The sequence below is a fragment of the Thalassophryne amazonica genome, chromosome 11 (genome assembly GCF_902500255.1).
Source record: "Thalassophryne amazonica chromosome 11, fThaAma1.1, whole genome shotgun sequence".
Lineage (NCBI taxonomy): Eukaryota > Metazoa > Chordata > Actinopteri > Batrachoidiformes > Batrachoididae > Thalassophryne > Thalassophryne amazonica.
In genome coordinates this window covers 45,687,933-45,715,874 of record NC_047113.1, presented here as the reverse complement: position 1 = coordinate 45,715,874, position 27,942 = coordinate 45,687,933, and the positions used below count along the sequence as shown (strand labels likewise).

The window sequence follows — 27,942 nt, the reverse complement described above, 5'->3', positions numbered from 1 at the left end:
AGAGCTAGTAGCTACGCTAAGCTAGCGGATTCCTAAAAACACGCAAAGTGAATAATGTGTAAATAATTTAGAGGTGATTCAGCAGAAGGAGTGCTTTAGTTAAGGCACGTAAAGATTACACTGTGAAACAATCGTAATCTAGATAACTAGATCAATCTAACTGCGCAGATTAAACAGCTAACAGATACAGAAAAACACCGCTGTGCTCCGGAACAGGAAGTGATACAATACCGCAGTGAGAGCCAACCACCAGTAGAGGCAAGCAAGCAAAAAGAAAAATGTGTGATGAAAATGAGGCGCTTTTCGTCACAGTATCACGAACCAGTAGATTAATGTATATTTCGGGCTGCTGAATCACGACTTGCTGTGAGACCAGGTTGCTCATTATCATCAGAGGGAGTTTTTCCAGAGGGGTTGGTATGCGTAGACCTTACTTATGTGAAGCACCTTGAGGCAGCAATGTTGTGATTTGGCGCTACAGAAATAAAATAAATTAAATTGAAATAACATGAAGGATTACAATTAATACTTGAATGAATGAATGAATCAATGAATTTATTTGGCACACAAACTCAACACTAACAAAAAACTTTACTAATACTTCAGAATAATGTTTCTTTAAACATTCACCTCAGATTACTTTCTATACGAGGTCTGTTAGAAAAGTATCCAACCTTATTATTTTTTTCAAAAACCATATGGATTTGAATCATGTGTGATTACATCAGACATGCTTGAACCCTCGTGGGCATGCGAGAGTTTTTTCACACCTGTCGGTTACGTCATTCGCCTGTGGGCAGTCTTTGAGTGAGGAGTGGCCCACCCTCTCGTCGTTTTTTCATTGTTTAGGAATGGCTCAGAGACTGCTGCTTTGTTTGATCAAAATGTTTTCAAAAACTGTAAGGCACAACTGAGTGGACACCATTCGATAAATTCAGCTGGTTTTCGGTAAAAATTTTAACGGCTGATGAGAGATTTTGGTCTGTAAGTGTCGCTTTAAGGACGGCCCACGGCGCCTGACGGCGATCTGCGCTCCGAGGCAGCGTCGTCTCGCTGTTTCAAGCTGAAAACTTCCACATTTCAGGCTCTGTTCACCCAGGTCGTCATCAGAGAACAGAGAAGTTTCAGAAGAGGTCGGCATGAGGAGTTTATGCGGACATTCCACTGTTAAAGGAGATTTTGTAATGAAAGAACGTGCGGGCAAATTCGCATGTCGGGCCGGACCCGACCGCGGGGGGTCGCGACAGGAAAAACACCTCCATTGAAAACCTTAACGGACAAGTTGGAACATGCCCAGCTGTTAAACAATTTCTCAGATACTCACTTGTTGAAAGCCATCAAAAGCCGCCTGAATTTTACAAATGGTTTTCAACACGGCTGTGTTTTTCCTGTCGCGGCGCAGACGGATTTGCGTCGTCGTCACGGAACCGACTTGGCGAATTTGCCCGCACGTTCTTTCATTACAAAATCTCCTTTAACAGTGGAATGTCCGCATAAACTCCTCATGCCGACTTCTTCTGAAACTTCTCTGTTCTCTGATGATGACCTGGGTGAACAGAGCCTGAAATGTGGAAGTTTTCAGCTTGAAACAGCCAGACGGATGCCACCTCCGACCACGCCGCGCCGATCCGCTTTGTGAGCTGTCCTTAAAGTGAAAGAAACTCCACAATCTCTCATCAGCCGTTAAACTTTTCACCGAGAACCAGCTGAATTTCTCGAATAGTGTCCACTCGGATATCCCTCACAGGTCCTGAAAAAATTTTGATAAAGCAACGCGCGCCGTCTCCAGCAGCGTCTCAGACAAAGGATTTCAGCCGAGAGAGCTGGACCAGTGCTCACTCAAAGCCTGCCCACAGGCGGATGACGTCACCGACACGCGTGAAAAAACTCACGCATGCGCACGAGGGTTCAAGCATGTCTGGTGTAATCGCACGTGATTCAAATCCATATAGTTTTTTTTTTTTTTTATAAAACTGCCGGTTAGTTTTCTAATAGACCTCATATAATTAATGTGAACAGTGATGTAATTATGGATTGTGATATGTATCGTATCATGGAGGCAGCATATCGCTCAACACTTACTGAGGAGTAAGAATGACATGAAATTCCAAGCACCCTTTCCACAGACAAGAGACAGCTGACCTAAATTATGGTTAAGTATTTAGTTTGTTCGTTAAACAGCAGGAGGTGTACATCCAAAATACCGCAGCGCGTGCACACACAAATAGAGACAGGTGCACGTGTGCATATTTACTTCAGTAACTGTAAAGAAAAGTTTTAAAACCAGGATGAGGAAGGTCAGCTATGACCTCAGTTTTCATCTCCAGCATGTCCACGGCAAGTTACAGTCCCAACGTCATGTTCATTTTTTAACCAACAAAGAAGAGGTGAATGCTATTATCAAACTCAAATGACCAAATATTAACATAATTTTGAAAGTATAAGTGAGCTTTATGGTTGCCGAAATTTATGTGAGTAGAACATACTGAGAAAAAGCTACCAGAGGGGCTAAAAGATTTCAGGTCTATTTGTTGCTAAAAGTGTAGTCACACTGTATCGGACTGCGCAAACTAATTAATAACCGATAGAAATAATTTGTCCGGTGGCAAAAATCGGCTAATCCATTGATCTCCAGTAGATTTGGGGCTCTGAAGAAATGAGTGGCTAGCCACTGAATTTAGGGCATGCAGCACTTCTGGATGCAAACAAAAGATGAACAGATGATGCACGGACAAATCTAACATCTACTGGACATCCACTGGCAAACTAACAAACAAGTACAGGACAAACCAGTAAACAAATGTACAACCATCCGGAAAGCTCTCCATTTTACATTCGCTCAAAGTTTTGAGCATACAGAAAACTTTCTGCTGGACTTGCTGGACATCAGCTCCCATCAGCTGACAAGGAATGCATTTAATGAATGAGAAAAGGATTTGTACAGGACAAAGATGTATAAGAACAGATATCAAAATTTTGTATCTATTACTCATCTGTTTCCTCAATCCGTCACAGTGTGACTCAGACTTAAACAGTTACTAAAGGATGTGACAACATTGCCTGATGACATTATAATGTAGACATAGAACGGTGTTAGCATTAAAAACTGGTAAAAAGATTTGTGAAATTTAATAGTTTTTATTGTGTGTTATCAAATTTTTTGTGAATAGGCAAAAAATTAAAATTTGATTCAGGCTTTGATGCCTTATGTATGTGTATGTATGTGCAGCAGAACTGTTGAGAAAATAAACAACCTGTGAAGGAAATATGACTGAGCGGCACTCTTTTTTAACAAATTTTTGGCATTCATTTGTTCGTGATATATGAAAGAATTATGGTAAGTCAGTAACACATTTTCAATAGAAATGATTAAACACATAGTTCAAGGTAGGTTTACTTCTAAAATAATTACTGTTTGAATGTGCTTCAACAAAATCAATACCAAATAGGGATGGGTACTGATAAGATTTTATCGATATCAATACCATTATCGATTCCGCTTATCGATCCGATTCCATATCGATTCCCTTATCGATACCTCTTGTGAATTTTCTGTGTACTAAAAGTAGGCTTTACAGGTTTTCTATGCCAACAACATTTTATTGAGTCTTAAAGTAAATAAATATGAAATTGGTCACTGGATACTTAAACTCTGGACATAAATAAACTCTACATGGTGGATCCTTGATCTCTGGACATAAATAGAAATAAACAAACTCGTTTCTTGACTGCAATAAGACAAGAGTCCCAGTTAGTGACTTTCATCCACACAAAAGTGACTCACGATTGACATATATTAATGATTTTGAGAGGGGTTAAGAAGCGGACTTGCTGCTTCTGAAGAGCAGCGACTCAAAGAACCAATGAGCCAGCAGATCGAAGCACTGCTTCATTGGTTCACACTTCAAAGTGGAGTCACGCTGCAGAAGCAGTTGATTACAGAGTCGCTGCAGGGTCTGTAATGAACATAGGGAAATGATCATTTTCCCGACAAACACACCTCAAAAACAACGGACGCTCTGAAGGACTGATAAGGGAATCGTTAGGCAAAAAAGCTATTGATGTCGGTGGATCGAATTAATTCTTAACGATACCCGAAAAGAACCGGTTCTCGATACCCAACCCTAGTTCCAAACAATATCATGATAATTATGACTAAAACATAGACTATAATTAAGACTCCAATGAAGAAATCTTAACTTGGAAAAAAAGATTAAAATGTGACTTTAAACCTTCTACAATTTTCAATAACTGACTCAGACTAAAACTAAATTTAAAATTCTTGTAAACATTAACACTAGGCTGCAGCCTGTTAGCACAGAACCATATTTCTGTGTGCTCAAATTCTTCTAAATTTCTAGATGTTTGAACTCAATATTATGTGTCATTTTGTTTTGGATCAAGTCAGTTGTGCAGTAGAAATGATATTAAGACATACAGTAGATGTTTTCAACAGAGATATTCACCTGCAGTCCAGAGAATAAGCATGCATGTACTAGCACAACATTCTTGGAATATTTTTTTAAATATAGAAATTTCAACACTCATCAGGCAAGCTGCAGGAACTGGTGCAATATCTGAATAATTCACACACGTTATGAATCTATGCTGATTGCTGTTGGCTCAGGTAGTCTGTCTTTGTCCCTAATATTGGTGTGATCTGACATTTTGCCAGGACTGTTGGGCCGTGACCACAAGTCACTGCAGGGACACAGTCAATGAAGGGGTGAGGCACAGACTGCACAATTTTGTGGGACACTTCAGTGGAATCTGATGAGGGGGAAACAAAGGGAAAATGAAGACAGACAGAGAGAGAGAAAAATAGAGATAAGCCCCGGCACAGTTTGGCTACTCACTGAAGTGTGGATCTGCTCTGAGACTGAGGCTTTATCCTCAGCTTCCTCCTCAGCCTCCAAAAAGCTTCCTGTGTTGCTCCCAGTATGGAGCCCATCTGATCCGTACAGGCCTCCGCCAACTCCCATTAAACACTTTGGAGACTTCGACAAAAATACAGATGAGCCACACTCTCTTCACACTTTTTCGAAGAAGAGGTGTGAACTCACATTTAGACGCACAGTTCCACATGAAAAGTTCTGTTACTCAATGTGTAGAATGTAATCTAATGGTCCATGGTACGATAAACACTACTGTGCGTCTGTGGTGCTGAAGGAATGCTGTAACTTTCAGAACCATAGCTTCCACTTGGTGTCAAGGAGTGCAAAGCACAACATAAATGTCATTCCTAGTTTCCAATAGACTAAAGCCTCGATTGAATCCATTTTCTCGGAAGAAGAGCCTTCTCTGCCCCTCTCGAACATGAAGCTGTGACTGTTGATACAGCAGACAAAAGTCACACCGTGTGCAGTTACTCCAATCACATCCACAGAAATTTACAACACTTTCAGAGTTGTCATGAGTGTCTTGGTAGCTTCCCTCAGCAGCATTCTTCTTGCACATTCAATCAGTTTTTAAGAACTGGCTACTCTGGACATATATATATATATATATATATATATATACACACACACACATACAAGTGGACTGTTAAAGAATTTTAAAGATACTTATAAATTATTGTCTTTGATCCTGTCTTTGATTCTGTCTTCCATATATACATATATATGCGTGATTTCACTTAATATTACTTTCCCAGTTAATCACTGAACTGTTCACACTGTAAAATTACCTTCTGCTTACATGAAAACTGTGAGAATGTAAGCAAAAGGTCATTTTACAGTGTGAACAGTTCAGTGATTAACTAGGAAAGTAATATTAAGTGAAATCACACATATATATGTACGCATATATATGGAAGACAGAATCATAGACAGGATCAAAGACATTAATAATTGATAATTATCTTTAAAATTCTTTAACATTATTTCCTGAATCACATTCTAAAAAAAAAAAAGAGTATCCAGTCTAACCAGTATTACCAGTCCAAACATTGGTGTTTCCATGTTTGGACTGGTAATACTGGTTGGACTGGATAAATACTCATTTCTTAACATTCGGGTTTCAGGCATATGCGAAGGCTTTCTGCAGAGCATGTTTAATTTGATAATGGCACACATGTTGTAAATAAAATCATTCAGCATTTAGCAGATCACTTGAGAATAAATGCAAAAACACATTGTGCTTACGTACTATCCTCAAAGTGCAGGTTTAGTGAAAAGAACAATTAAAAGTAGGCTCAAGAAATGTATGGAAGAAACACGGAAAAATTGGGTTTATTGTTTGGATTTGGTGAAATTATACATGCACATAACACCCAGCTCAGAGACTGGCCTTACACCATTTGAAATTTTATACGGCAGGCCCTATAGGTTACCAAACTTGCAGAAAATAGCCGGGCCTGATAGTGAAGATGAGAGATTAGTTGATTATAAGAGATGTGTGTTGTCCCATAAGAATGCCATACACGCTGACATTTCATGGTCTTTCGGAGCCGGATGCCAATAGACCTAAGGATTGTCGGCCCACGGGGGAGGACTCCATTGTAAGACCGTGGCCACGACGTTAAAGACCCTTTCCGGGGACAGACTCCTCCTTGACTGACGGGTTGGCACTCATCAAGGTGAAGGCATTCAAATTTCAGCGACAGAGAATCAACCACGGTGAGAACTGTTTTTCTTACGTGCACGAATGGCGTGTGGCTGGGAGTCACCGCGGAGAAAAAAACCCCGTAATGCCTTTGAGCTTGACTGTAACGTGTGTAGAGCAGTGAGGTGTGAGATACGATAAGGCTGTGAGGTGCGAGTTAAAAACAATACAGAAGACAGCTAAAGACCACTTTTGGTTCCGGAACAGCGCGTAAAAACTGTACATTTTCTTTAAAATTCTTTAACATGGATGCCACTGACATTTTTTCCCCTTCCTCATCATTTCTGACTGAGTTTTGCAGTTGGCTAGGGCAGCGTCACAACTAGTGGCATGGTTCGGTACCTGGACCCTACAGAGGTTGCACAGGTAGTCCAGCTTCTCCAGGAGGGCACATCAATATGTGCCATCGCCATATATTTATATAATTGAATGTCTTGGACCTAATTTACATGAAAGCATTTTGTTTTGTTGTTTCTGTCCAGTACCTTCAGGCATTTTTGGACTTTTAAATATGTCAATTACACAAAATTGGTTTATTTGCATTTATTTCTGAACATACTTTAAAATGGGCACTTAAAATATAGGGGTGCCACTCAGTCTGCCCAAGACCTTATAAAGTGTATTGATTTAGCTGGATGAAGAAGAGACAAATTAGAGCTTTTACATGTTATTGGTTCCAAATTTAAACTGATTTGTTTCTTGCTAATATTCATTCAGCTGACAGCATCTCATGAGCCCCAAAGGGGGAGTAAAGCAAATTTGAGAGTCCAATGATGTGCTTTCCATTAAACAGAAACAGACTTCAACCACAAATTACACAGAATAAGTAAATGCATTTTTCTGAAACCTATTCCAAAGATCTGTATTATTTAATGCACTAGAGAGCTAATAATCAACAAACAGTCTTAGTCTACATAATTAATAAACTTCTGAAACAAGACCAGCATTAAATCATGCAATTTTTTTTCAAATGCAGCTTGAAAACAAAAGCGGTGCACACAAAATCAGTCTCTCAAGGCTGGCTTCAAAAAAGTACAGAACAGCACTGCTGAATCCAAATGTCAGCCACGTCTATAGTCTATCTGTGCCATTACTACTCATATCCTGGAGGGTGAGCAAAAATGTAGTGACAGAGAAAGATAAGCAGATAAAAGAGAAGAGAAATGGAAAGAGAGCAGGATCATTGACAGTGGACAGAGAAGGATTAGCTGTAAAATAATGGCATGAAAAAAGAACTACGAGATGGCATAAATAATAACATTAAAACAGGAAGCATAATGTCCACCAAGATGCTGAAGTAAGCTGATGACCAAAATGGAACATGTCATCTGTTTCTCCATTGAAGCACATTGAAATTATGGTCATTACATATGATGAGCCAAGGCATTATAGTGCGGAAGGTAATAGTGAACAGTACCAGGATAACCCTCAGTGTATCCAGACTGTTAGGTACAAAATACAAGGCGCAGTCTACTTACGTTACAAGGAAGCCATCATGTGAATATAACCTTTCCACTGCTCAGTACAGGTGACAGATAGCCAGAGGTAAACCCAAAACATACAAGTTTATGATCAGAACTCCCCTAAAACCTAAGTACCTGATTTAATTCCTAAATGCTACTAACATTGTTAATGTTAACTGCAAATATCAAGACACAGATTTTACACCATCTACTCCACGAGGCTCCAAAAATATAAATATGGCGTTTCCACGACTATGCACTGGTGTGATGTAGCAAGAAAAAAGGAAAATATAATCATTAAACTACTAAACTTATAAATATATGCTTCCAAATACATGTTGCTGTATCCCAATGAGGATGAATACTTAACACCACAACAATCCCCAAGCTGATGTATTTTTGTACTGGATGTATGCTGTCACCAGTCCCTGTTTGGAGATGTATAGTCATCTCCATATTTATTGGGACAGTGAGCTGAAAATCAACAGGTCTTTGTAGTGTAGAGTTTCAGCTTTGATTCTGAAGATTCGCAAAAAGTATTGCATGAACCATTTACGAACTACAACTATTTATATACACACACCCTCTGTTATCATTGGACTTCATTTGCATTAACACACACACACACACACACACACACACACACACACACACACACACACACACACACACACACACACACACACACCTTCAACCGCTTAGTCCAATTAAGGGTCATGGGGGGCTGGAGCCTATCCCAGCAGTCATGGAGCACAAGGCGGGGTACACCCTGGATATTAATAATATTAATAACATTAAAAACAGCACCGTAGTGTAAATTTGGTAAATCTGTCTGGAGAAAGCAGTTCTCAAAGAGTGATCGTGTAAAAAGGAGACTATTGAGGGAAGGCATCAAGACACCCTTGATAACTTCACTGGAGTTATTGGCTTCTGAGACTGTGATTGGAGACACTGGGCAGAGTGCATTGTTTGTTTGTTCCACCACAACGTAATGGTGAAGTGGAAAGTAAAAGGATTATAATAATGTACAACAAAACTGATCAAATCTAGGCTTGAGTGTGCCATGTGTCTTCTGGCAAACTGTAGCTGAAATTTCACATCATCTTCTTTTTAAGAAAATGCTTTGTCTCTACACAACATACCAGACAGTGTGCATATTTTAATGACTGTTGGAAATTAAGCTGAAGACATATTCAGTTATTTGGAAATGTTCATGTATCCATCCCCTTACTCGTCTAAAGAAAACTGGCTGTAAAAATGATTATTTGTCTGAACAATTATATTTAGTTTGTCACAGTTGTTACAGTGTTTAAAACTGGAGGGCCTGTTCATGAAAATGGCTGTAATTTCAAAATGGTTAATGTGATATTTTTGTTCATCCCCTTGACAAAAGCAGAAAGTCTAAACTATAATCAATCGCAATTTTTTTATTATTATTATTTAAACACCATTGTGGTGGTGTACAAAGGCAGAGTTACAAAACTTGTGTCACTGTCCAAGTAATTACTGATCTGACTGTACTCATCGTCCATGTGTTGATGGTGGGAAAAAAAAAACACGCAGACACAAGGAAAACATACAAATTCCATGCAGAAATGAACCAAATCCACATTTTTGCTGTAATGCCAAGACAGAGTGCTGCCACTTAGTGGAATGCAAATTTATGCAAATATCTTAGCAACACTCGTTTTGCAACATGTTCTCCAGACCTTGCATCCATGGAATAAACATGAACCTTCCAACATTTAGTAGAACTGAGGTGCAGTGGTTCCAACAGACTATTTTGCCCTCATTCGAACAGAAATTCATTCATTTTCTATTTGCCGTTATTCCAATTAAGTGTCACGGGGGAGCTGGAGCCTATCCCAGTGATCACTGGGCAAAAGGTGGGGAACACCCTGGACAGGATACCAGTCTATCGCAGTAGAATAGAAATTTATAGACAGAATTCCCCAAACTTTAGTTTATTTATGTCTTAAAGGCTATGTGTGTCAAACTGTCTAAAGTATAAATTCTGAGTTATTGTGTTTATAAGAATGTATTCACACACTCACACACAAGGACATAAGGTCCTGCGTCCTCTGTCCATAGTGGTGAGACATTATGAACAGAAGGAAAGAAGAAAAAACACTGGAATTAATAGAGAGGATGGACAACACACAGAGGACACAATCTGACCCAAACATGGGGTGGGCACACAATTAGCTGACAACCCATAAACACACAGATAATTCAGACAGCAATACATATTTAAAGGGTAGAAACTTTAATTCTGTTGACTTTATGGCCCCTTCACACATAGTGCGAATTTGGTCAATTTGCGCAGAAAGTGTGCATGAAGCAGGAATCGTTTGCAAAACGTGTAATTTCGTAGCTGCCTCCAACGCCTCATACACCTGTTGCTACAACTATTTGCGCACACCAGCGGCTGAAAGACAGAGTTTGCGCTGTGCGAGCCCATCGAACCCTCTCGTGGCAGGTGTCGCCAAAATCCAGCTGACACACACAAACATCTAAACACCCCTCACATGGCACTTAGAAAATGTGTGGCCATTCATACTATTATCACAAAAACAGTCTGCAGACAATCACTGTCGACCTGGATGTGAAATTTGTCTAAGTGCCCCACGACTGTGAAATTACCGAGTGTACATGTGATGTGCCAGAGTGTCGGCATCCCCCACAACATGTGTGCGTGTATTTTGCGCCCCCCCGCACCCCACAACACATCTGTGCATGTGGTTTCCCTCCAGCGCAGGCGTGCATCTTTCATCTGATCATAGAGTGACATCTTGGTCTGTGCACTGACAGGACTGGGGGCGTGGCTGGCTGCCTACAGCTGTTGGGACATCTTAGGTTCTGGACAACACAGCTGCAGCACACGTCCCATGCTTTGACGAACACGCGCATGTGTGTTTGTGTGGAAATACATAAAAACATATATCGCTTTTGCGATGGGAGGAGAAACGGGCCGTCAGTCCATTTGGACATGCAGCAGGCGATCTGAATGTCACATCTGACAGGACATGTGTGTCGGGCTGTGAGTGCTGTGAGCAGCACGCCGCAGGACCGGGAAAAGCCAACAGTATGACAAATACGCCACTTTCCGGCATGTATAAGCAGAAATACACCGTACCAAACAATGTTTGGTCAATTATCACAGAGCTTTTTTTCCCTTTTTTTTTTTAGAAAATATGTTTATCTGCTGGTTGATTTTACCCATTTCACGCTCCTGTTACAAGACAGTGATTGTAGTGCAGTGGTAAAATTTCCATCTGGTAATCAGAGCGCGTGGGTTTAAATCTCGTGGCTTTTTTCTTTTTATTTAACCAGGGTTACTTAACGGCCTCTTCATGACTGTATGTCTGTGACCATGGGTCATCTACCGAGGAACAGATGGATCATATTTGTACTGCTTGCTTGATAAATGCGGTGTGTTTATATGGTGTGTGGGTTTATTTCATTTTAAATATGTCAATCTCCTTCTTCATATCAGGCAGGTTCCTGCAACTTTAACAGGACTGCGATTGTAGCTCAGTGGTAAAGTTTCTGACTGGTAATCAGAGCTTTTGAAAGGCACGGGTTTGAGTCCCGTGGGTGGCATGTAATTTTTATTTACATGCCGATGTGTAACCACGATGGCGCAGCTGCTGTGAAAAGCTGCTGTGCTCCCGTGTGCACACAACCGTCGCAGCATGTATTTTTTTCTTTTTCATTAATTTTTATCGTGCAGCTGCTGACAGTGTGTTCCCGCGTGCACGAACCGTCGCACCAGCATCGTGCATGCCTGCCCGTCGGTGCGATGTTTTGTGGTTCGATCATACGAGCTGTTTTGCGATGACTCGCCCTGGAATTGTACGTATTCGCACTATGTGTGAAGGGGCCTTTAGTTTTATTTTGTGTTTTATGAGACAATAATAATGGCGCCAATTCACAGAAGAACATGAGAAGGACAGAACAACAAACACAATGAACCACTGGAGGCTCTGAACAAAACAACATGGTTTTTTAGACGTTTACTGAGAAAAATACATCAAAGATATCCCTTTAGTTAGTAGTCCTTGACAAACAAATGAGCCCAGCAATACTCACGATGCAATACAAGATTTCAAAAAGTCAAATTGTATATCAAACCTGAAGCTGAGACTGGGAGGATGGGGAAATGAAGGCATTATCTTGTGCATTAATATTTCCAGTGTGAATGCATTAAACAAAAATAACTTCCTGATCTTGAGCTGTTTCTGTCATCCCTCATTACCAATCGTCACAGCACACTTAATTAATGAAGAGCTGAACTTAGAGGTTTTTTTTTTTAATTAATTGGTATTCAGAGCTAGTAGTTCATTTGTTTTGGACAGGACCAGGGGCCAAAATGTTAAAATTATACACTTTTCCCTTATTTTGTTTTCACACAACAAGATTTTTAGGTGGCCCAAACCATGTGAATAAAAGCCACATGTGACCATACTGTCCCATCATTGATCAGACGTACTGTGTTAATGTTCTGGGGTTTACAGCATAACAGTGACTTTATGATCTCTTCATGAACGAAAACAAAGTTTTAGCTGTCACGTAGCATCGACTGGTTTATGTCTGACAGGTTAAACATACACACAAACAAACAAACACACAGTCAAACAGACAAAGTAAAATCAAAACTGTGCTGCAGGCTGCTGAAAACTCTTCACTTTTAACTGTGTTTTTCAGAGCAAACACATCAAGTCAAATCAAGTCTGTGAGCATGCGCTTGTGCCACACGGTGCTACATCCACCATACTACAGAACCACACTGGGTCCTAAATGGCAATGAATCAGAAAACTGGGCCATCCCCAACTCTCAAAAACAAATACGTGCTGCAGCCAGGCCAAATGTGGGCGCTCCCATAGCCTTTTCCAGCTAAATAGCTAAATGCGTTGGTAAGGTTAGACCTTACTTGTGTGAAGTGCCACCTTTGTTGTGATTTGGAGCTATATAAATAAAAAAAAATTGAAATTGAATTAAATAAACAGCCCTCAAAATCAGCATAACAACAGCTAGTAAGTTCCAAATGAACCTCAGGAGAAAGGTTGAATAAGCACATATGAGACAAGGCCTACAGCATTCTGTCATTCAAGCCAAGAATTCCCTGCTTTTCTCCAAATACAAACAATCAAGAAAAGTACAGACTTTACATTTTACCAAGACAGAGCCACATTACAGTGTTAGATACACACAATATTCATCACCAAGAACAGCCATGTGTTATTTACATACTGGAGTTTCCTTATGATGTCACTGGTGATTCCAATTATATTTCCATATTCCCTACTAAAGCCTGTTTCACACCGGGCCTGCGTTGTGCTGCATGTATGGCTGCATATGTTGTGCGCAGGGGGAAGTGTGGCCCGCCTCTTCTTCTTCTGTGATTTTGAAGCTTCACTGCCAGTAAAGTTCAGGAGAGTCCAGCAGAATGAATAGAATCTAGCAACGCAGATATGTACTGATTAAAAAAATCTAAAAGGATTTTTTGCCGGACTGGCGTAGGGTAGTGTACAATTGCGGAGGCATGATGTACTGTGTCCAGTGCTCTATGCCGAAAGGTTACATTTTTTGCGTCCATTTCGCGGACCCTTTTGCGTCCCTCAGCGTATTGCCACATAGGCCTGCATAAGCTTGGTGTAGTCAGTACGCCGCATTATGCAACTCTATGTTGGCCCAGTGTGAAAGGGACTTTAGGGAATGGTTGGGACTAGTGCAGGCAAAGTAGAGTGGGTGGAGAAAAGTGGCAGGAGTGACTTGTGACAAAGAATATGTTGAAGAATGAAAGGGAAAGTTTACCAGAAGGTATTGAGACCAGCTATGTTGTAAAGCTTACAGGCGGCGGGGCTAACAAAAAGACAGGAGGCAGAGCTGAAAATATGATTTTCTTTGTAAGTGACAAGGATGGACAGGATTAAGAATTAATGTGTCGTGGGACAGCACAGGTAGATGGCTTGGAGACGAGGTTATAGAAGTGACATTGAGATAGTTTGGACATGTGCAGAGGAGGGACCCAGGGTATATAAGGAGAAGGATGCTGAGGATGGAGCCACCAGGCAGGAGAAGAGGGAGGTCAAAGAGGACATTTATGGATGTAGTAGTGAGGGAGGACATGCAGGTGGTTAGTGTGATAGAAGAAGACACAGAGGACAGGGTGAGATGCAGATGGATGATTTGCTGTTACAGACCCGTAACAGGAGCAGAAAAAAAAAAAAAACATGATTCAGAAAACCAGGTGTAGACGCAAACCTAATGCCATTCTTTTGCTGTCATCATAACATACGGGGCCTGATTTACTAAAAACATGCACAAACATCAAAGTGTATACTGATTTACTCATGGTGCCTACTGAGGATTGTATTTTCCAGTGCAAAAAATAGTGCAAATAGTGCATATTGTCCAACGGTTTTTGCCTCCAGGAATTTACAATTTGGGGTATCTATGTGACTGTGCAATTTTATAGGTTGTGAACATGCAAATAGGTGAGATTTGCACACGTAACAAGGCTGATCAAAATCAATAGGAAATTCAGCGGGTTCTAACTGCGCCTATATATTGTGTGTTTGAGACCTGGATGTTAATTTATGCCCTTGACAGACTGTTGCTTCAGCAAGGGAAATGCTGCTGCCTGTGCATTTCAGTTCACTGTAATCAGACCAGAGTCAGGTATTCTCCATTGCATGCCCATCCCAAAATCCTTCTTGAGTACTAGAAGTTCAACTGTCTTCCTCGTATGTGAAGGATCAACTTAAGGATTCAGATGTACGTGGGATGTTTACCGATGGCCTGTGTGTGTGCGTGTGTGTGTGTGTGTGTGCTTGGTGATAAATAATGGGAAGTCACTTCATTTTAAGGGTGATCAGAGACTCGTTTGCGAACACACAACAGCACTGCCACTTGTGACTGGAAACAACACCCTGTAATCCTCCAGGCTCTGGCGTGATGGACTATGCCTTGAGGTGCAGATAACCGGGGTTGTTTTTGCAAGATGATGGTCCGAGAGCAGTGAGAAAAGGAGGCAGAGACGACCTCTGTGGCCAAACAACAAAGATGATTAAGGCGGGAGGGCGAGCAGAGTGTTGTATTGCTCATCAAAACAAAAAAGGAAGGAAAAAGAAGCTCTTTTACTCCCAAAGTCGTGTGCAAAAACGTGTTCACGGGGCACAATGCAATTTCTGTCACAATACCCTAAGGGTTGAAATTACACGCATTCTCCTTGTGGGGCAACAGAGAGATAGATGAGGGTGGAGTTTGGTCTAACAATAGCAGATTGGACTGACATTAATCTCTCTAAGCTCATCGAGGTCACCGTCCCGCCTTGCTTTAGGGGTTATGTCAAGCATCCCTGGACACTTCTTTAATTCCATTACACATCACTACGGTGCTAATAATTCCAAACCCACCGGGATAGCGTCCTGTCAGAGCATCATGTGTTTCCTTTGTCTTCCTCATCATGCTGCTGGTCCAATGGGCCATGTTACTTACACTCATGCTTGACATCTCATCATGTCTTTACATGGGGGATGTGTAACATAACACCTTGACTCGCTGAGGAAAATAACCTCTGGTTTAGGCTGGGAGATGCTGCCACTGCCACAGTGTTGGATTTCTCTTTCTGCCATTCACAGACTGTGGGACATTTCTCCTGTGGTCAGCAAACTGTCGACCAAACTTGATCTGCTGGTTGCAGAACAGAATTTTGCTGTGTCTTTCTCAGCTTTCCAACTTGGTACTTTGCTCCTACCGTCCTCACACTGTATCTAATTCCATCTGTTTCTAGCCTTGCTTCCACTTACTTTTTCCTAACCCCCCCCCACCTTCTCTGCCTTCGTCTCTCCTTTGTCAGGGGGCTAATGTGGGCCTCCAAATGAAGCAGCTTGACTTCCATCTCAGGCTACCAGAGATCGATATGTGTTGCTCAGTATCAGGCAGGACACTTGCTGCCTGTCAGGCGCTCTCCAGAGAGAGAGGGGGGGAGAGAAGACAGAGAGGGTGAGAGAGAGAGAAAGAGAGAGAGAGAGAGTGAGAGTGCGCAGGTGGGAAAGTGACACATCCTCCACCACTCGCACGTACACATAGCATGCAGGCTGCAGCTTTTTGTTGCTTATATTTACTACACAGCGTGAGGAGCAAATAATAACAAATGCACTAGCTGCTATGGTCGGGACCATGTCTCTTAAAGGAGACAGATCTATTAAATAAAATCGAGATCTACGCACAGTGCTGAAGATAAGAAGATGCGTGAATGCAGGGTTATAAAAGTGCATCTGTTTCAGGATGAATGGGCTTTGCTGTGTAAGCCAACTAATTGCAAAAACTATCAGAGAACGACCAGAGAAGACATTATAGCAAGCAGAGGTGCAGGTACAAAAGTGCAAAAACAAAGGTTGATAAATGATTTCTAGGGGTTAAAAAAGAAAAAAAAGGAAAAAAGAAGGAAAGAAAGAAAAAGCCACAAGAAGCCAAGCACCACAGGACAAACAGGGTTGCCTGGTAGTTACCTGGACAGGTGGCCACGCAGGCACTTTTCTGGACGTTCTGCCCTTCACAGGATGTGCCTCCATTCAACGGGGTGGGGTTGGTACAGCTCCGACTCCTCTTCTGCCAGCCACGCCCACACACGGCGCTGCAGGACGACCAGGTGGTCCATGTGGACCAGCCGCCATTGACTGTTCAGCCAGTGCAATGGGATGGAGGGATGAGGGAGGGAGAAGGTTGGAAGGAGGGATGGAGGGACAGAGCAGCCAGGATTACCCGACATGCGTGAAGGACAGCTGTTTCCAGACCACAGTTACTGAGACTGTTGTTGACACTCTCTGACCTGCCCGATGAACTAATGATAGAATAAGAGCAAGAGGCAGCTTGTTGTGTTCCACCTGGAAGTGCAGCTGGCTGCCGGAAAAACCAAGCGGCTGCTACAGGGAGCAGAACGTCCTTGACCTTATCCTGGAAAAAAACGTGCAGGTGCTACCAGGCGCATGGAAGAACATCCTTCCAAATTTTACCAAAGCAATGCACTGCTATTCAGTGCAGTCAAAGTAAAATTAATTTTAAGAAATGTAATATTCATGTTCAAAACTAAAAATGTTGTCATTAATTCTGACTGTGTCCTTTCACACATCCAGCACTGATTTCTTACCATTATCCTCATTCTTCAAACTCACCTCTTCTAACAAAACCAGGTAATTTAATCATCTTTCTTTTTTTATATCTGAAACAGAAAGTTCATCCAGTTCAAAACCTGCATGCTGAATTCTTTTTGCAGACTCTCAGTGAATCCGAGCCATCCACTGGCACATAATTAGTGCTGTTCAGCCCAATCACGGCAGCCCGTTATATCAAATCACACCAGTTTAATTTTAATCAGCTTCTTCCTGCCTCTACGTTGTTTACCTCACCATCAAGACACCAAGATGCCTGATTTATTGACTTGAACAGGGCTGCTGTTCCTTCTCTGTACATACCACTTCCTAATTTCCTCCTAACTCTCTATGTACTTGTCGTGGCTGAATCGTTTCCTTGCCCTCTCTATGCAATTGATTGCTCGCCATGGTGAGGTAAATTGCCAGGCAACTCAGCCCCTGATTACCTCTTAGCACACAGTGCAGTCACACCAGCCAGGCTTTGTTAAAATGCATCTTTGGCCCCCCGTTGAACCCCCTTTGAAAAGTAGGTACTATTATGACTTCCTACAACTGCACCGGCGCAATAAACTCTTATGCTGGCAAATTTCTTCTTTCATATGTGGAAGAACACGGCAGGTTTAACTGCAACTGACGCCGCAATGATTAATCATTTATCATCTCACCAAAGCATGAAGAAGTAAAACATGTATATCCCGGCAACTTGTTCATATTTTCTGTGCCAGTTAGAATCTAAGTGTCAGACGGCACACAAAAGCCTAACAAAAGTGCGATTGCTCTCGCCTCCACTATCATTCTAACTCCAGATTTCTGAATCTTAAAATCCACAGAGTAGCAAAACAATCAGTTACAATCAGTAAGAAGAATAATTATGCGTTTGATTTTTTTGTGCTGGAGGCAAAAAAGATAACGCAGTTTTTGACTGTATGCTGTAAATTAACACAGCTCGCCTGAAAAAATTAAACATTCCCCATCAAAGTGTGCACACCTCCATTTTCAAATGCATTTGCAATCACATTGCAGCATTTCAATGTTTCACCAGCTTGGACACTGGACACTGCTGGACACTGCTGGCAGTGGGCCATGCCGTCCCATGCATCAGACACTGCCTTTCCAGGGAACTTTAATTTATTTTTTTGTGTTTTAGCTCACTTCAGCAGCACAATGCAACTCCGTACACCACGATGGTTGGATTATCCCATGGGATTTATTTTTGCGTGGTTGATTACAGCACACAGCAGCCGGGTGAGAGGATTTTAACCACAGACTGGGGTCCGGCTCCACGTCCATGTCTGCACTGTGAAACACTCCTGGGCCATTGTTAGAGGTGAGATTCATGTTTGTTAATGCTGTCACGGCCTGGCACAACAGTTGCACGTCATATCTCCTACAGAATTAGAACGTGATCATATACTACAGTGGTGAGATCTGTTCAGCTCTGAGCCTGACGTGTGCAATGACGCGTTACCGCGGGGAGGCGCAGCTGCCCATGGTATATAGAGATATAGAGATATGATGGAGATAATAGTTCACATTATTTACGTTGCCCATGGGAAGGACTAGACAAATATCTGTGCTGTAAGGTCTATTGTGGATATAACAGCCTGTACAGATTTGCGGCGGCGTGCACACAGTAGCACATGGTGCTTTCCATTTGATAGCAGCTGTTCACTTTCGCTGTACATGATGAAACATGCCACATACATATCAACAGATCCTTTGCGCTCTGGGGGTGGGGGGAGGAGGGACATTGGAGGTGGATATTGTTATATGTGGCACATGCAGGTCATACTGGCAGGCTTTGCTGTGCCAGAACTGTTCAAAATGTCAAATGTTACAATATCTTTTGGGTCACATGTTGTTCTTGTCCCACTAATAAAATAAAAGGTTTGTGCCAAATTTTATTGTAATCGCGCATTGTTTAGGGGTCCCCCACAAAGTAACAATTTTCCCCAAACAAGCAATGTAGTAATCCAGTAATTCCAGTAATGTTCTCCTTTGGGTGACCAATCAAGTAGAAACCATCACATGTACCTGTAAAAAAAAAAAAAAAGGCATCAGAGTCTTCTCCCATTAGAGTGACTGTGCCTTGCCAGCAGAGGGAGAGGAAAATGTGTCACTCTGGGGGACCTCCACATCTTATCTGATTGAGTTCAAATTTGGCCTGCACCTATAAAACCCCAAGTGGAACAAAAACAACATGTGGCCCGAAGTCTCTCACAACTTCTTTTTTTTTCACTTTATAACATGAACAGCCCTAACGTGCTCAAACTGTTTCGGATCCTGTTTTGCTGCCATCAGAATATGTAAATTACGGTCAGATGGTGCTCAGATTGCACATGGACCGCTGTCTCATCACGACAGTGCCCAGAGGGTTTTGAACATGTTCAACACACTTGGGGCCGCCAGCCGATTGGGACCAACTGTGTAGACTCTCGCAGATGGCTGTTAGAAGGTTTTCGAACTGCAACTGGACACTTTTTGGATGAGGGGAGAATCGTCACTCTGATGCCATTCGGCCTCATTCTGGCGATGTGTGACAGGGGTATAAGAATTGTGCTCAATTTAGAAAATAATGTACAACTATTGCTGTTCTTCACTGAAGGTTCCCCTGGGTATGTTTCTGCAGATATTTTTAATTTGACACTTAGGTTGTGTCCACGGCCAACACTACTTAATTGTTCATTTTGTGTAATCGTGTAAACCGTTGGAACAAATTACATGTTATGCACATGCAATAGCTGTTCAAGTGCCATATAATTGTTTTTGTATCTCTTTTTTTCTCTAGCCAATATAGAGCACTGTGAGTGTGTCCTGGACACCTTCATAACACCATGGGAGTCAGTGTTTCATGAATGGAAATATCAGTCACTACCTCACACACATCCTTTATGGAAATCCAGTGGACTTTTGTAACAGATAAGTGCGACATTACATCTGAATAAAGTGCAACGGTGCAGTATGTGTGTTTACCTGCCTATTTGAGTACATGTTTGAGTGCCCTTGTGACTATGTGCATTATGTGCATGCCTCTCTGCCTGTAATAACATGGATGGAAGACCATGCGATATGCATCATGATGCAATACGGTAAATATGGGACTGGTCCTATCAATGGATTTTTGAACATGTTAGAGTTGTTGCGATGTAGTCTCCTTGCGAGAACATGCACAAACATAATACAGTTGCTCCACACTTGTAATATGGTGTGCGTTTCTCTGTAACAGAGCTGTCATGTGGCTTCGTATTGCATCATGTACTGTATGACTGGCTTTTGACTCCCAATCACTCCACAAGTACCCTCGCCTTAAAGAAATGCACCCTACAACCTAAACCTCACTCTGACTGCAGTGAGCACTTTTGTTGGCTAAAAACAAACAGGCACTGCAATTTTAAGTTGTACTTAATAATTTAGTAGAAACAACAAGAATGAATACATAACATAGTATGAAATTGTCAGCAAATATTTCCCTCTTAGAGTGTGATTTCACCTCCCACCCTGTCCTATTTTTGATGCATTTTCCATTTTCAGAAAAAGGTTCTATAAAACACTAAGCATACATACCTCACACCAAGTCTTCTAAATGTGCAAAAACTGAGAGGGTGAGCAGACTTCTTTAAAGCACTGTGTTCTAGTGGCATATGGTGTGTTTCCTCTACTGACACGTCTGTTGGAAGAAGCAAGAACTCGTGTTCTTTTTGACTTTGTGCATGACGGTGTCGTCTCTGCTGGCAGCCTCAACAAAACGTGCCAGATTGTACCCTTCTTACATACACAAAGTTACTTTCATGATGCGTTCCCATTTGAAAAGCCTTTCATGTTTGCATGTAGCAGAGAATTAATCCAGGCTGTAATGTATGCAAACTTTAGTTGAAAATATGATGTTTATCTGCATTTTAATAAAGGTCAGAATCATGCCAAGTCATTTTTTATAGTTTGCTGTTAATTCAATTTCTCTGCTCATATTGGATGCACAGCAGAGAAGAGGATGGCAGGCCCAACACTGAAGCCTGCCAGCTCTGGTAGAATGGGTGCCAATAACATTTTAAGTTGTGGTAATTGGTATGCAGATAGACCACTGTCTCTTCTTGTAGTTTCTCATGATAACCTAATTCACTGTTTTCTAAAACAGAATTGTTTTTTTGTTTTTTATGTGGGCTGACGTCATGTATTGTGTCTGCCAGCAAGTGTATTTTTGATTTATTTCTTTATTTTTTTACAACTACAGTGTGGAATCTCAACGTTAATCGTGTGCTGCCTCTGGGTTTCTTTTTTTTAAGATTTAAGTCATAAAAAGAATTTTCTCTGGCACCACTATAATTTTATTCCTTAGCATTTAAATAAGGGATTCATCATATGATATTGCCAGTATGATCAAAACTCATGCTGTCAGCAAAAAAATTATAATTTCTGCCCTTGAAGGGGATTATTTCAAGCGATTAGACGTCTTCCCCCGACTTACGTGAGGGATGCTGGGAAGCACACAGTGATAGCCAATTGGAGTAAAGGAAGGCAGTGTGATGTCAGCTGGGTGCTTGCTGGAACAAAATAAACCAAGATGGTGGAAACACTCCGAAACACCTTATTTCTGTGTAAATCAAATATGTTTCTCATATATTTTGGAAAAGCTGGCTAGAAATAAACACTTCTAAATCTAAAAATGCTGTTTTTGAAACCAGAAAACACCTCTGAAATGATTTACAAGACATCTTATGTATGTTAGTGTGCACGCCCCGGGAACACGTTTCACGTAAGTGTGTCAGGTCAAACGTCAAAACCTCACGCATGCACACATGCGCTTAACTCCTGTAGATGCCGCCAGAAGGAAAAGAAAATATTTGCTATCGGACTCCCCGAGGTAAATATGTTGTTTTCATTAAAATGAACTGTAATTTTGCAACACGTTACAAAAAGAAACTGATATCTTCAAGCCTGGATTTCAGTAGAAAGTAAATTTTGTCAGTTTTGTGAAATCTGAAGCACAAGTACAGCTTTAAACAAGAAGGCTAAATGATTAATGTACAAATGTAACAATTCATGCGAGTTGCTTATATTTCTGTTCAGAAGATGTGCTTTGCATGAGCTTTTACATCAGTACAGTTGAAAGAAGACATTGCTTACCGTAGATGAGGACAGTGGCCGAGGTGCTTTTACGGCGAGCAACAATATTTTTGGCCACACAGGTGTAGTTGCCCGTGTCTGCCAGGCGGGCTTTCTTAATGATGAGATTATGGTCACCCGTGATGAAAAAATTGGGGTCACTCTCTGGATCGATCACATCCTCATTTCTCTGCCACTCCACCTGAAAATAGTTTCAGTGGTCAAAAATCATATCAACACAATATAAAACATACAGCAGCTCCTTCCAATGCTGCCAGACAGGAACCCGACCTGACATAAACCTTACACAATCTTGACATTCTTTCTCCAAAAGTGTAAGATAACTCTCTGAAGGATTAATGTTAAGTATGTTCATGAAATGAGTGAAGAACAAGAAAACAGAGTTTGCATTTTGCTGTGAGTTTTCAGTGGGGGTGCTCTTGCCTCATAACTAGAGGGTTAGGGATTCAAATGCAACCAGAGGCTTTTGTGTGTTATATGTCTATTTTAAAAAAATACCTAAAAATGTGTAAAATATGTCTATTAAAAATTCACTCTGTGCATGGTGATGCAAATATATTGTCATATGACATAAAGTGACGCTCTGCAGTGTTAAAATTGCATTTTAATACTATTAAAAGTGTAACTTTAACTCTGAACCGATGAGAGTTATACAAACTCAGGAATAGTGTTATCTTTAACCCCAACAATGACAGACACAGTGAATGGAATGAAATTTTCATGTACAACTTGTTTCAATTTTCATTCTGTGATTAGGTGAGAAATAGATCTTTGATATTTTGAAGGTTCTGGACCTCTCCAACTGCTGCTGCTAAAACTGGTTCCATTCCTTTTTTTTGTCCAGGTGTACTTCAAGATTGGATCGCTTGTGTTTTTGCTCCTTCTTGACCTTGCATCGTCTTGAGAGTTGCTCCACTACAGCAGCATTGTTGACAGTTGTGATGCTGCTTATAATTAGGTAGCTTTTTTTGGAATCCCTATTCTGACATCAGCTCTGAAGTTCTTTTCTGCTGGCACCTTCTTTACCATTTCTCTGAAAGCGACACTGTGGAGCTGTGATTGGTCGGGCTGCACCTCCGGCTCTGCGGGCTGTCTGAGGGGCTGGCCTAACCTCCCTTTGTGTTGTTATTATTACAGCACTTACAGCCTATCTGGGAAAAGGAGGATGCAGCAGACGAGGTGAAAACAGCTGGCCTCAGTCTGCTCCGCAAACAAACAAACAGTAGAATGACAGGAGGGGAGATGAGAGAAAAAAACACACAGACAGGCTTGTACAGAAGAGTATAGACAAAGTACATGCAGAGAAAGTAGAGAGAATGCAATAGGGAGGGAGCGAGGCAAATACACCCATTAATTATGGATCAGCCTTTAGAGATGCCAAACGGGGACCGAAGTATCCAAAACCTCTGGCTGATGTGATGAGATGATGTGATATACGCCTTCTCGGAGACATAGGAGGGATAATAAATCAATAACAGGGAATAATTAGAGGTGTAATTTATCTGTGGCAAGGCTGTCTGTTCCCAGGTGCAGCGGAAAGTGACTTTTTGCTCTTTGTCCTCGGGGTGAGAAAAGGGTAAAAGCATGCTAGATGGATGCCTATAAATAACTTCTGCTCCTGCCACATCTCACCTCGGCTTGTGGAACGCCCTCGGGGGGATGGCAGCGCAGTAACACCTCCTGGTCCAATGCCACCTCTGTGCCCTGGGGCTCCTCGTCAAAGTTCTTTCTTAGGTCTGGTGGAGGGGAGATGATGGGAAACAAAGCGAATTATAACACGAGAGTGAGATGATTAAAGTTTTAAAACAAATGTTGGCATCAACAAAACCTGGCTTTGTGGCTTCTCTTTTCTGAATATGCCCACCTCTGCCCTCGCTAAACCCGCTGCAATCCACTTGGCTTGTACTTCGAATGGAGTCTGCTAGCACCAGCCGTGTTGCCTATAACAGGCTGCCTGGCTGCTTCAGAGATGCTCTTCTGCTGCCAGAAGGGCCCAGCATCAAGAAAAGCAATTGTATTACCCCTCCTCTCTTTCCTCCCACCCTTTCCTCCTCACTCCAGTGTTTGCCAGCCTCCCATTCCCATCAGTACAAGAGCTTGCAGCAGTCGCAAGAAAACAAAGCCCTGAGGTGCACAGACAACAGCTCCTGCAAACCCAGCTGACTGGATGGGAGTTCACATTACACGGCCATACGTTAATCAGGAAGCCCAGGTAAAATTTGCAATTCTTATTTCTTATGAGGGGGAAATTTACACCGGTCTATTTGTGTCTTCTAAGCCTGACAGGCCACAGCTAGTTGCCAGACTGAAACAAATTTGGTGCATGCCTCTTGGGATTTGACCCAGGGTGGAGCAATGTATTTTGTGGTGTGAGCCCCCAAGGGTGCAGCTCAGAGCTGCAGAATAATTCCATTAAACAGATGATGAGCCTCCCAGCTAAACATACTGAGAGAACTGCAAGAAGTTGGCTTGACAACACTTCATTTAATTAACACAAGTCATAATGTGGCTGCAGGAGAATTAAGATACAACTAGCACATTGCCCGTGGGGATCTACAGGCTCTAGATTTGGTAGTGTTTATACAATAGGTAGCTGACATTTTTTAAGGGTGGTAATAAATTATGCAAAGTTTCTATAATGATTTTCTCCAAAAATATTAGTCCTAACAACGTTTCATTTTGGCGGCGTTTATCCTTGACCCAAAATACATAAGCACACCAAATGGCAAATGTCAGCTCTTCCCAGTTTGTCCGTGACATAAGTTATACACACACGCACGCACACATACATCCATGCACATACACAGAGGCCACTTGGCTTTTAATATATAGATGTGCTTGGAACACTCAAATATACTGTGCCAGAATTTTTCTATAAATTTGGAATCCATCTGTAATTTGGACTGAATTTGAGGTGAACATGGTGCATTCTGGGTATATGCCCCACTCTGTCCCCCTCTGATGGATCATGTTGGTGTTTCTCCAAGTTCTAATCTCCAGAGTTGGGAAATGAAGCCAAGGCAGAGGTATGAAATCTTGCAGTTCCTTGAATAACCACATAAACGAGCTTCAAAAGCACATCACTCCCCATAGAAGCTCATGTTAAGATGCCTAACTTGACAAAAGAAATAGACACATTTACAGCTTAGTCCAGGTCTCTATAGCTAGTTTCCCCACTCATGGCAACTTTAAGGGGATGAAATTTAAATTTAAATTAATGAATAATGGAATCCCTAAATTTCTTGCAATTGAACGTTGAGAAACATTGTTCTTAAACTGTTGGACTATTTTTTCACGCAGTTGTTCACAAAGCAGTGATCCTCGCCCCATCTTTGCTAGTGAACAGCTGAGCCTTTTGGGGATGTTCCTTTTATACCCAATCATGACCTTAACCTGTTTCCAATTAGATGTTCTTTGAGCATTCAACAACTTTCCCAGTCTTTTGTTGCCCCGTCCCAACTTTGTTGAAACATGTTGCAGGCACCCATTTCAAAATGAGCAAATATATGCACAAAAACAAAAAAGTCTATCAGTTTGAACATTAAATATCTTGTCTTTGTGGTTTATTCAATTGAATATAGGTTGAAGAGGATTTGCAAATCATTGTATTCTGTTTTTTTTTTTACATTTCACACAACGTCCCAACTTCATTGGAATGGGGTTGTAAATTCAAATGTCCACAAAATCCACAATCCAGATTAGATCCGGATCAAACTTGTCAGGTGATAGTGAGTGCCTGTCTGCACCTCTCTTTTAAATATGAGAGTGACTGGGGCACATTTATTTCAGATATAATAATACAATAACATGCTTTTGGAGGGCGGTATGCATTTTCAGAGGCCCAACGTTCATGCCCAGTCGCCCAAAATGACAGATATTCGCCTGAGTTAGAAGAGGGCGAATATCTGTCATTGCGGGCGACGGCATGGACGGAGGGACTCAGAAAATGCATACAGCACGACAAATGCATGTTATTTGCATTATTATCACTTTTTCCTGAGATACACAACATGTAACGCGTACATAAAAAGGCTCACTTTAATTTTTGTTGTGTCGGCTGGCACGCGCTGCTCTCCAAATTCGGCAGTGCAGCTGTTGTGACGGTAAGCTTTGATGAGCCGACCACACCCTTTCACAACGATTCGCTGACCGAATTACTTACAGAAAAAAAAAAACATGCAAACGATGGAATTGGATTAGAATGGGAATAATCCTGTTGTGTCTGTTGATTTGCAGACATTCATGCTGGATTACGGTTGCAAATATCCATTTTTAAAACTCCTTTTTACTGGTTCTGCTAATGAGTAAAACTCAATTTGTGACCGTAAAATTCAGCATGAATGTCTGCAAATCATCAGACACAACAGGGTTATTCCCCAAATCTGGATCAGATCCGGATCACACTTTGCCAGTCAATAAAGGATATCATCCTACATAATGTTCTCAAATATGAAAGAAATTAGATCTTTTTTGACACAGTTACGAATTTTTGAAAATCTGTTCAATGTTAAAGATAGTGATTTTTCTGATTTTCCAAGATTTTTCCTGACTTTTCCCTTTGACTTATGACCTTGAAAATTTATTCAGTTCTTGACTATCAGGATGTGAATCTTTAGTAAAAAATTCATAATGATATATGAAAAATTGTGGGCTCCAGGCTGTTTACAAACAGATAAACACATGGTACTGGTGAGAAAAATTTTTTTGACTGAACATTTTTTGGCTGTGGACGGTTTGTGCGGCAAAGCTGCACAATACAAGTGCCGCAGGCGTGAAATTTACTGGGGGTCCGGAGGCATGCCCCCAGGAAATAAAAAAAAAATGGTGCATTTTGGTGCATTCCTGGGAATTGTAGACACACAATTCTTAATTAGAAAAATCACTTTTTCTAATTAAGAATTGTAGACACACAATTCTTAATTAGAAAAATCACTTTTTCTCAGGTATGAAGCCCTCTTTGTCCCCCTGAAGGCAAAGCATTTTTGCTGTTTTAATACATGTAAATTGCACTAAAATTATATTAAAAACTACTATAAATGCAAGGTGTTCATATCTATAATTCAAACTGTAAATTCTTACTAAGACCATCTACTGTACATGTGTATTTTTGTGACCAAAATATTTTTTCATAACTAGACTTACTTGATTTTCAGCATTCTCCACTTTCAGCATGGCACACTTGTCAACAAACATACATGTAAGGGCGGGAGAAAGGAAAGGGCGAGAGAAACGCATATACAACTTTTGCGCTGATTGGTCATAAGCTTTGTAATAACCAATGAAAATGTGCATAAGTAATAGCTTCGACTGCGCTTCGATACAGTCTCGGGTTTTATGATTTGTTGGAGAGAAAACTACCAAATATTGGAAGTTGAAAGACTACACAGTTACCTCCCTTATACTACATGCTCATTGTGCACCTACTTCATACTGGTCACTGATCAGCACAGCGTTACTTCCGCGTTCGGCTGACTGACGGACTGATCGAACTTGCTGCGTCGGCAATAACAAACAAAGACCACTCAGTGTTCTGAACAGACGACAATTTTATTAAACAAAGGTACTCCTGGCATTAATTTTTTTTTGCATTCTT

At 41.3% G+C, this 27,942-nt stretch overlaps 1 protein-coding gene across 5 annotated transcripts in view; it reads right to left on the bottom strand.

Annotated features, from left to right (window-relative positions):
- Positions 1-27,942, bottom strand: part of unc5a (unc-5 netrin receptor A) — a 566,462-nt gene that overhangs the window by 116,242 nt on the left and 422,278 nt on the right. For 3 of the 5 annotated variants that reach the window (XM_034181446.1, XM_034181447.1, XM_034181448.1), the window contains exons 4-6: positions 23,982-24,085; positions 22,350-22,530; positions 16,587-16,754 (exon numbers count right to left, since the gene is read on the bottom strand). In XM_034181446.1, the coding sequence (XP_034037337.1) occupies positions 16,587-16,754; positions 22,350-22,530; positions 23,982-24,085 (453 nt within the window). The remainder of the gene's footprint in view (positions 1-16,586; positions 16,755-22,349; positions 22,531-23,981; positions 24,086-27,942) is intronic. The other 2 variants (XM_034181449.1, XM_034181450.1) reach the window with 1 other exon arrangement.